Raw genomic sequence first — 9,999 nt, forward strand, 5'->3', positions numbered from 1 at the left:
TTCTTATCGATGATATCAATTATATATGCTAAAAGCTATTTCTTCATCTCTTCTATCCCTTAAATTATCGAAAAATTATATTTTATAATGTCTACGATACTATTTTTATTAAACCTTAGACTTTTTCATGATAAATATTGTGATGTACGAGTGTGTAAATAAAAGCGTACAAAGCTTACTTTCGGCCGGAAAATAGCTTCGTATATTTGGGATCATCTTTTTAATTAATGTACATTTGCGTTATATACATATATTATACGCCATACTGTCATAATTGAGTTTTAACTAGGTTCACAAGGCGTTGAAACAATAAGGAGACGTATCTCGAGCAACTGCTTCACTGATTCAGCCCTCGTCGCCTCTTTCTTTCGTTACTCTCTCTCTCTCTCTCTCTCTCTCTCTCTCTCTCTCTCTCTCTCTCTCTCTCTCTCTCTCTCTCTCTCTCTCTCTCTCTCTCTCTCTCTCTTTCTACAGCTAAATAACATAATCGGAATGCAATTATCGCAGTTATCTCATCTCACGGATAAGATCCCCGCCCGCTCTTAGCTCCCCTTCCGCTAGGAACTAAATTAATTACAGAAACAGGTTCTCTCGATAACAGATAACAGTCATCAAAATTAGCTAAATAGATTTTGCTGCGACGCGTCATTCTCGAACGTACTCCACGCGTTGTTCAGCTCCATAAAAATCAACTTTGCTATATTCTCGTTCGCCGTCCCGGCTTGCTGTAACAGAGAGAAAAGACATTGATTCAGACAATAAATTTCTTCTCTCTTAAATTAAAAACTACGTTTTTGTGGTTTGTTTAAATAGCAAATTAAAATGTAAATTAAAATATTAATAGTTTTGTGATTTAAAAGAAAAGACGACGAGACACATTTGTGCGATAAAGAAAGAAAAGCATGATGTTCAACATAATTCGAGTACCTTATCCGGATGCACAGCCAGACAGGCTTTTCTGTACGCCTTCTTGACATCCGCGGCCGTGACCAACTGATGCATCTCGCAACGCTGCCATCTGTCAGCCTCCGGCCACAGAACGGTGTGCAGGGTACAGAGCAAAGCTCGTAGATTCCCCTTCTTGCCCTCTGTCCACTCGGCTATCTTCAACCTATCAGGATCCATCGTCTTAGCCGCCTCTACCTTTCGCATCTGATTTATTGTCTTCGGGCTGTCCTTCTCGGCCTTGCGCGAACTGAAGAAATTGTATCCCTGACTGCCGAGAAGATCCTCGAACGCGTCGCCGCTTGTTTTCTCCTTTGCTTTACCACCAAACCCAGTGTCCGTAGCACCGCCGCTGTTCGCGTTATTATCTGCGTTGTTAGATCTGTGCATAGTGTTCGGGCTGGAGTGAATCGGGGTACTCGCGGGCGCCGGACTTGCCGATTGCGGGGTACTAGAGTTCCTCGGTGTACCGTTCCAACTTCCCGCGAGACCCGCTCCCAAGGAGCCGGCTAAATTGGCAAACGGATCTTTATTGACTTGAGCGGCGAAGTTGGGTACGCTGGCATTTCGGGGCAGGTTCTCCTCAGTGTTTGGGCTCTTGGCGGTAGAATTTGCCGCGAGGCCACCGAGAAGATTGCTCGCGGAATTTCCACCCAGCGGATCAAATAGCATGTCGTTGACCTGTTTGACATTACTCGACATTGTCTGACTCTGTCCGAATAATAGATCGTTCATGTTGAGATTGTTGCTGTTGGCGGTAGTATTGTTCCTCGTCGCGGAATTGTCGTGTCCGAACAATAAATCAGCCGAGGCGCTATTGTTAATCAGGGGCGGGTTGGCGGCCTCGGTCTGCGGCGCCGACACGCCGAAACCGCCTAAGAGATCACTTTCGTTTTGACTAGAACTAGAGAAGATATCTAAACCTGGATTTGCCGCCGTGGTGACGGGAGTATTTGAGGTACTGTTAATATTGTCCGGCATGCCGAGATTCAGCAGATCGGCTTCCTGAAAGTTATTCTCTTCGTTTGTGCTCGTTTCCTCCTCTCTCGGTTTTTCCGGTTGTTGTTGAGGTGTCGCTTCATGCGGAACCCTATCGGTTTCGTTTGGCGGTGCCTTGTGAGTCTGCAAAAACACAATGTAATTATCATAATTTTTACCCCGCACTTGGCATTAAAAAGAGTTTATATTATAAATATAATAATTATATATCTGATCTTAAAATAAACATAGTGTTCTACCTCTTCCAGATGAGGAGTGGTCCTGAAGTTCTCTAGAGTTTCCTCCATCTCTAGTGTCGAACCGAACAGTGGATCCGGGACGAGGTTGGCGCAAGTTTCCGCCTCCCATGGCGCCGGTACTCTCGATAGCTTCGAATTCTCCTCACCTATCATGACGTTCAACACAATACGGAACTTGCCACCGATCTCAGGTGCATCGTCCAAGTCGCGCTTCTCAAATGTCAAGGCGTTCTCGGTGATGGGTACATAACCAGTGTGGAAGTGCAACGAGGCGATCTTGATGCCGATTACTCGGCCCAGCTGTTGCCTGGCGTGATGTATCATTATAGTGACGTCACCGCGCACGGCAGCGTCCCCCAGAATCAAGCAGACTTTGCCCTCCATTATTCCAAACAGCTTCATCTCTTCGTAAACGGCCTTCTTGGTCGTGAAAACCAGAGCGCCATTGCTGTAGATCTCTATGTAAGGCCGGCAACCATCTCTCGCCCTGGTAAACAACGGTACCGGTTGTATAACGACGGAACGGAAAACCAAGGGCTTGGTGTGCGGTAGCCGGCCACTGCTCAATAGACTCATGTAATTAATACTGCGTAATTCTGAAGGCTGCAAATGTGGCGGCTGGCAACGTCGCGTCGTGAATAAAGCGATGGCTTCCTCGGCCGTGGTCAGGGCCCTGCAGTGAATCAGTAGAGTGCACGCTACTGTGGCGCTCGCTCGGTATCCATCCTAAAGAAAGATCAATTGTAAACTCTGTTTTGCGCTTCGGTAATCGCGATTGTACTCACAGTACAATACAGCACCACCATGTGATTGAAGTCGGCGTTCAGATACTGATAGATATCCTGACAGATCTGGTACAGAGCGAACAGCATAGGCGCGTTCGATTCTGGAGTAGCATAGGCGAACGAGCAATCGATGTGCCTGCCGGGTAGCCTCGTGACGTTTGGCCGGCCGCGGGACAGATTGTACAGCTGAATCTTGGCGGGCGGTGGATGCCTGGCCTGAAGAAAGGCCCTCACATCCTCCACGTGATTGGCGCGATAGGCGGACTCGATCCCATCGGCCGGATACGGCATAACGAGTACACGTGACGTCACGTAACTCGCGTCCAACTCCGTTCTGGCCATGCTTTGCTGAACGGTGTGCATCACCTTGCTGGAGGTGTCCTTCAGGTTACGCAGGATGCTACCGGCGCCGCCTCTCAGCGAATTGAATAGGCCCGTTGTAGCTTGAGTCGCCGGGATTTTCGACACCGCTGTGTGCTGCACGGGCGCCGGTCTCGGCGGCGGCATCGTTGCCGGCTGGTTGGGACGAGGGGGTGGCGTCGGCATATTCGATGACGACGACGGCGGGGGCGGTGGTGGGGCTGGACGCGGGGGTGGCGACGGCCTGACGACTTCGATTCGCGGTGGTTCTCTAAGGTCGAAGTTATTGGACTCGGCAATCGCTGCCAGACGTTCCAAGAGTTGCGCCGTCGTTGACCTTTGTATCGGCGAGACTTGCAGACATCCCTTCACCAGGTCGTGTAGACACGCGTACCGCGGATTAGGCGGTAACGGTGGATACTTGCCATTCACGATTGCTAATTTGTTACCTGCAGGATAAGAAAATTTTGGAAAAAGACTGTTTGTTTATTATTCTAATAATATTGAATTATTTATTCAAGTTTGCAATAGTTTCTTCTCATTTCTTTTAAAAAATATTTTTTATATTAGTGTAATTATAAATTAACAATAATGATAAATGTTTATACATTTTATAGGATTAAGTTAAGTCAGAAAAAAAGATTTAAATATCTTTCTTAAACTTATAAATATGAAATGTTGAAATATAATTCTGTAAATGTTTCTAATATGTTTTAATATAAATTAAGTTATTTTATCTTTTAAAGATTAGCTTGTTTATATTTGCAATTCATCATCGAGCTATCATTAAGCTAAATGATAATACTAATCCTAATCTCAACTACAATACGCATGCAAGAAATAAAATAATTTCCTTTAACAAATTTTATATTAGAAAAAAATAACTTAAAAAGATTATATTCATTAAAAAAAAATTACATTCATTGTATTCGCTTTGTGTTAAAAATTATTGAAATTATATTTTGCATATTTCTATATACAATATATATATATATATATATATATATATATATATATATATATATGTGAGAAAAAAATATATATTGAAAAATAAAAATATATATATTTACAAAAAGAAAAAAAATATATATTTTTTTTTAAAACTCAAAAGGAAATATTGAATGTGTTCTGTTTTTAGTGACTTGTCCCTTTTTTCATATTCATACATTATGTTACAATTTATAAATTACATTTGTATCACATCTTACCTTCAGGGAACGGATGCCGCAATGTAATCAAGGAATATAATATACATCCTAAAGCCCAGCAGTCCACCGGAGGCCCTATAGGGTCATTGTTCCATGTATCCATCATTTCCGGGGCGCGATACATGGGGGTCGTACACTTGGCCATTTGATCCTCTAATGCGGCGCGTTTTTGAGCATTCCATGATGGATTCGGCAATATTTGTTGAGTCGTTGCGCTACCAAAGTCGCAGAGTTTCACAAGGCCGTCTCTCCCGAGTAGAAAGTTCTCCAGCTTAATGTCACGATGTACGAAGGGTTCCGGTTGCTGGTTATGCATGTGATGCACCGCTCGTGTTGCCTGATAAGCTATCTGGCACACCTGGGCGAGAGTCAGCGTATTCACAGACACGCTCCTAAGTATATCCGCTATAGTACCACCTGGACATAGTTCGGTGACGACGAGATACTCGTAACCCTTACGATCCTCCCGTTCCAGCCGTTGAGCATACAAGAACTGTATTATATTCGGGTGACCCGACAGTCTCTTCAGCGTTTCTATTTCCTGTATGACAGCTTTGTTCGTATCCTCATCGACAGCGATAAGTCTCTGTAATCAGGACAATTTTTATAATACATTTTGCAGGTGAAGAAAAGGATCTGGAGTATCTTAAGAGCATATATTCTTTTACCTTGAGCGCATATTCTTTTCCTGTTGCAATGTCTTCTACTGCAAACACCAGAGCCCATCCACCTGTTGATACGATGTTTGCCACAAATTATCTAAATATTAATAATGATACATAATACGATTATAACTATACATTTCTTATGTTGCTATCATGTGCATAGATAAATGCTGTACATATATTATGCAACAATATATATAATTAAATAATGCTTATTTATTCTAGAAAATAAATTCAGCCAAATATTTCTGTAAATATCATAATTGTCATAGATGCTAAACTCAGGAAGATAAATACCTGATAATTCAAGAAGATCCTTTATACACAATATATATCCAACAGCCTAATTTTCTTATTTAGAGTAATAAATTCACATTAACACTAATAATTTAACAATGTATATTAATATCTACAAGTATATATAAATCGATGATATAAGATCTAATAGAAGGCTAATACGTATGACGAAAGAGGAGAAAGATAAATATAAAAAATGGGTACTAATGTCAAAATAAATTCAACACTTTGCTCGGACCGCGTGTCAAAACACACCTGACGTTTGACACATGACAGATGTCACGCGAGATCTGTTCTTTTTCTTCTTTTTTTTCCTTCTCTAGACAATCAGTCATCAAGTTTACGCGGGCAAAACGTAAGCAGTTTCGCGTAATCAACCTTATCGCGTGGAGGTAGGAGGTACCGAGATTTGACAGCCGGAGATAGACTCACCCTCGGCGATCAGTCGCGTCACCCGCAGTCTCACATTGTTGATGTCCAAAGTCTGGCCGACGTACTCGTTGCCGCCGCCGTTGCCGCCGTTCAGGTACCCGAGAGCGGACCTTAGATAGTCCGACATATTTTTCTGGACCTACCTCCAGCGCGAGGGGCTCCCAGACAACCCGCTTTCACTGTCGCGTTGCAGACAGCCGATATTATTCGGCCATATTGGCGCGATGATACTATCGGCGCGCGCATTCAATCTTCCTCTGGTCATCTTCGATAAGAGATCTTTGGTGCGTTTCATGCACATTCCAAGTTGATAAAATAATACGGGTTGAAAGTTAATGATTTATTGAGTTATTTATTTATTTATTTATTTATTTTCTCGATTTATTTATTTAATTATATATTTATTTATCTTTTTATTTATCTATTTATTCATTTATTTATCTATATATTTATTTATTTATTTATTGAATAATCAAATAGATCCTTATAGGATTGATCAATCAGAATAAAGAAATCTTTACCCTGATTGGTCAATCAGACATCTATTAATGTTGCGACACTGATTCCTCTAAATTTCATTTGATTAGGACAAGGAGATCTTAGTTTCTTTTGCTTTGATTGGTCGAATGAAACATGTGTAATGTGCTAAGTGGATTTTTTTACGTGAGGAAAGAGAATTTTTGAAAATACATAATATTTGAATTTTTCTAGATTTAAGAATCATAAAAATATCCGTGAAAAATTGGCAAGTTCTATAAACACGGTATATACTTTCTTTTGACATAAACTTTTGACAGTTGCTTATATACAGATTTTTGTATCCTGTTTCGCTTCAAGTTCGTGCATAACAATTGCGTGATAGGCTTGGTCTACAATAGAGGTAAGTCGTAAAAAATTAATCAATTTGATTCAATTAATCAATCTGATTCTTCTGTAAATTTAACTGTGTATGATTAATTTTTTACGACTTTTACGACTCTATTATTATAGACTTGGTCATACATATATGGCAGCTCGAGTATATAAACAGTCAAAAATATGTTATACACATTGATCGTCATTTTTCTATTTAATCAACATCTAATTATTATTTCAAAAGAGTTTTGTACTCAAAGATGGTTTACTAACCCTGTTGAGATAAATTAGTATTTTAATTGACAAATATTTTAAAATCTTTTAAACAGTAATAATTTACCAATACTTTTTATCATATAATCATATTGTTGAAACTTACTTGTGTTTTTCTCTTTCTAGATTCTACTATACAAGTATTAGAGCGATATATTTTTAAGAAAACAAAATGGACAAAATAATGGAGATACTTAATGCAAGAATAGTCGCAGAAAACAAGCATCAAGAACTCACAGATAGGTATAAGAAACTCAAGACTGATCAGGAGCGTGTAATATTTACTCTCAACGTTATGCCTGAGTACGATCTAGTTCCTAGTACAACTTGTGCACCAAAAAATGCCAAAGAATCAGAAAAACTGCGGGAGCAAGGTAATAAAGTGTTTATCAAAGGAGTTCTCAATAATATGACGTGCATTAATGCTCTGAAATTATATACAAAGAGTATAGCTTTCGCCCCTTATCCATCTGAGCAACTTGCTCTTGCCTATGCCAACAGATCAGCAGTATTATTTCAATTAGGTTTACACTCAGAATGTATTCAGGATATTGACAGAACGCTGGCCCTAAATTATCCCGATGACCTAAGAGCAAAGCTTTATGTGCGTAAAACAGAATGTTTAATAATTTTGAGAAGCAGTTCTGTGGAGGAGATTCTGAAGGAAGCGCAACATTGGCTAGATAAAATGTCTTTGAATAATGAGAATCAAAAGAAGTTACAATCAAAGCTTGATATTTTACATAAGACTGTACAGACAGAACAATCTGTTAAAGATAATTTGACACGTACAGAAGTGAAGAAGCCAGAAAATGAACCTCCCCTCCCTACTATTGCATCCTATAACGATGAAGTTCCATGTGCATCGGATGCAGTGGCTGTAAAATATAGTACACACTATGGCAGGCATGTTATCGCAACTCGTAATATCTGTCCTGGGGAAGTAATTGCTGTGGAGAAACCCTACACATTGTTATTAACGCAACATAACATGCAGACCCACTGTTCAAATTGCTTGAAGGTATGCTGGGCAAATATACCCTGCAACTATTGTACTTACGCTATGTATTGTTCAGAGGAGTGTAGATATGCCGAATGGAAAAAATGTCACGATATTGAATGTGCTGTCTTTCCTGCTTTGATTGAATATGAATATTACAATCTTGATCTACTCAGTGTAAGGCTCGCTGTGCTTGCTTTAAGAGAAGCTGGTGGTATGAAGGAATTAAGAACCATGCTGGAAAAACTTGACAAGTGCGATGGTATTTAAAATTGTTATACCTTTATCTTTTTGTTCTTAATATAACAGCATTATATACTACAACACTACTGATTTCAGATCCACGGACAAAGGGTTTCTCTGACGATGGGAAATTACACAGTGACAAGTACATCAGTGTGTACAGTCTTGTGACAAATACCGAGAAAAGACCTGTTGCCGATCTGTTTAGGAGGTCTTTGGATACTTGCTTTATTTTGTACTTCTTAGCGACACGTACTGTGATTTTTGATGCTAAATTACCCGAGGATTTAAGACTCTTGGCGAAAAACGATGACGTTACGTTTTTTGGAAGTCTTATTTTAAGACACCAACAGATAATTCCCAGTAATATGCACAGTGTACGACATTGACTAAGTATTATAATAATATACATCAATTGTGTGTGCGCTTGTTTCTACTCCTTTTTATCTACTCTTGTAGATGTGTGCGATAATGATTTTTTATCATTCGCTTTTTTTTTTACAATTTTTTCCTGTCAGTTTATTAATTAAATCATACAGTTCGGTGAAGAGCAAGGTATGGAACATGTGGAACGCGGTATAGCCGCAATGCCATTTTTTAGCTTAATTAATCACAGCTGTGATGGAAATGTATTGAGGCATCCGAGATCTAAGCACATAGTGATGTACGCCATGTATCCCATTCGAAAGGGCGAGCAGGTATCAAACTTGCTTGTTAGAAACATTGTTTACCATATACATATATGTTATATTTTATTTAACAACGTTATATTTTACTACAGATCTTTGATAATTATGGGCAATATTTTGCTCTTATGCCGAGAGTAATGAGACAACAAAAGCTATTCAAACAGTATTTTTTCACTTGTTATTGTGTCCCTTGCCAGGAAAACTGGCCTCTGTATACCGAATTGCTATCATTTAAGGTAAATCATAATGAATTTAATATAATTAATAAATCAAACGCACAATTGACCTTTAATAATATCATAATATTTTTTTCTTCTAAACTGCAGACTTTAGTGAAGAAAGCAGAGGACAAGGCTAAGATAAAAAAGGCGTTACGGAAATTTAATATGTATGTTGACCTAGCAACAGAAAGCAATGTACAAGACAAACCTCACATCATTGAAGATTTGTTGAACATGGTAAAAGTATTACATAATTACGCACCGATGCCTTGCAAGGAAATGAATAATGTCATCGAGACGTTAAAACGCGTATACAACTTGAACGGGAATAGATTTGAAATACCACAAATATGGACACATCAAAAATAAATTTCATTTATATTTTTTGTCTGATAAATAACGTTATTGTTACTGTTTGATATGTGATTAATGCGCAAAAAGCACACTGAAGCTTTCTTAAAGAAAAAGAGAGAGAGACAGAGTAATTAACATTTTTTAAAAATATTTAACAAATCTAACAGCAAGTGATTAATAAACTTCCTTTTTTTTTTGATGAAGTTACTCTGACAAGAAAATGTTGTTTGAAAAAGATTTATTAAAAATATTTTTATAGAGTGATATAACAATATTTATTAAATAAGATTTTAACAAATGTTTTAAACAATATTTTTAAAATGTTAAAAATATAAAATTATACTGAAATATAAAATGTGATACTGTATATTATATTTATGCTTTTTATTTCTTCATATTGTTTTGTATGTAATTTTTACGAGAATTAATATGTA

The 9,999-nt window shown here is 38.7% G+C and overlaps 2 protein-coding genes across 6 annotated transcripts; one reads left to right on the forward strand and one right to left on the reverse strand.

Moving 5' to 3' along the window:
- Positions 1–180: 180 nt before the first annotated feature.
- On the reverse strand, positions 181–6,062 carry Aux (cyclin-G-associated kinase). 2 transcript variants are annotated; one of them, XM_072904099.1, is made up of 7 exons: positions 5,931–6,062; positions 5,205–5,266; positions 4,537–5,122; positions 2,969–3,777; positions 2,184–2,909; positions 928–2,067; positions 181–725 (listed from the first exon to the last, which is right to left on the reverse strand). In XM_072904099.1, exons 1-7 carry the CDS (start codon positions 6,055–6,057, stop codon positions 618–620), a joined length of 3,558 nt encoding a protein of 1,185 aa, XP_072760200.1. In that variant the 5' UTR covers positions 6,058–6,062; the 3' UTR covers positions 181–617. The 2 variants fall into 2 exon arrangements, with proteins under 2 accessions (XP_072760200.1, XP_072760201.1); XM_072904100.1 differs by lacking the exon at positions 5,931–6,062 and adding an exon at positions 5,754–5,917.
- A 24-nt stretch (positions 6,063–6,086) lies between these two features.
- LOC140672197 (SET and MYND domain-containing protein 4) lies at positions 6,087–9,785 on the forward strand. Of its 4 annotated transcripts, XM_072904104.1 has the most exons (7): positions 6,477–6,810; positions 7,185–7,432; positions 7,583–8,320; positions 8,398–8,678; positions 8,841–8,999; positions 9,083–9,226; positions 9,317–9,785. In XM_072904104.1, the coding sequence occupies exons 2-7, from the start codon at positions 7,231–7,233 to the stop codon at positions 9,578–9,580; spliced, it is 1,788 nt and encodes a 595-aa protein (XP_072760205.1). In that variant the 5' UTR covers positions 6,477–6,810; positions 7,185–7,230; the 3' UTR covers positions 9,581–9,785. The 4 variants fall into 4 exon arrangements, with proteins under 4 accessions (XP_072760204.1, XP_072760205.1, XP_072760203.1 ...); XM_072904103.1 differs by lacking the exon at positions 6,477–6,810 and adding an exon at positions 6,087–6,214 and having other exon boundaries at positions 7,185–8,320; XM_072904102.1 differs by having other exon boundaries at positions 6,479–6,693; positions 7,185–8,320.
- The last annotated feature ends 214 nt before the right edge of the window (positions 9,786–9,999 follow it).

This window comes from Anoplolepis gracilipes, chromosome 13, assembly GCF_047496725.1.
Source record: "Anoplolepis gracilipes chromosome 13, ASM4749672v1, whole genome shotgun sequence".
NCBI classification, from domain to species: Eukaryota; Metazoa; Arthropoda; class Insecta; order Hymenoptera; family Formicidae; genus Anoplolepis; species Anoplolepis gracilipes.

Bases quoted from the DNA above. Each gene is read 5' to 3' on its own strand.
- Aux (XM_072904099.1), bottom strand. From the start codon at position 6,057: ATGTCGGACTATCTAAGGTCCGCTCTCGGGTACCTGAACGGCGGCAAC. The intron at 5,123-5,204 runs GTAAAAGAATAT...TCCTGATTACAG, and splicing joins GAAAAGAATATGCGCTCAAG to AGACTTATCGCTGTCGATGA. The intron at 3,778-4,536 runs GTAAGATGTGAT...CTTATCCTGCAG, and splicing joins GCGGCATCCGTTCCCTGAAG to GTAACAAATTAGCAATCGTG.
- LOC140672197 (XM_072904103.1), top strand. From the start codon at position 7,231: ATGGACAAAATAATGGAGATACTTAATGCAAGAATAGTCGCAGAAAAC. The intron at 8,679-8,840 runs GTACGACATTGA...TAAATCATACAG, and splicing joins TTCCCAGTAATATGCACAGT to TTCGGTGAAGAGCAAGGTAT. The intron at 9,227-9,316 runs GTAAATCATAAT...TCTAAACTGCAG, and splicing joins CCGAATTGCTATCATTTAAG to ACTTTAGTGAAGAAAGCAGA.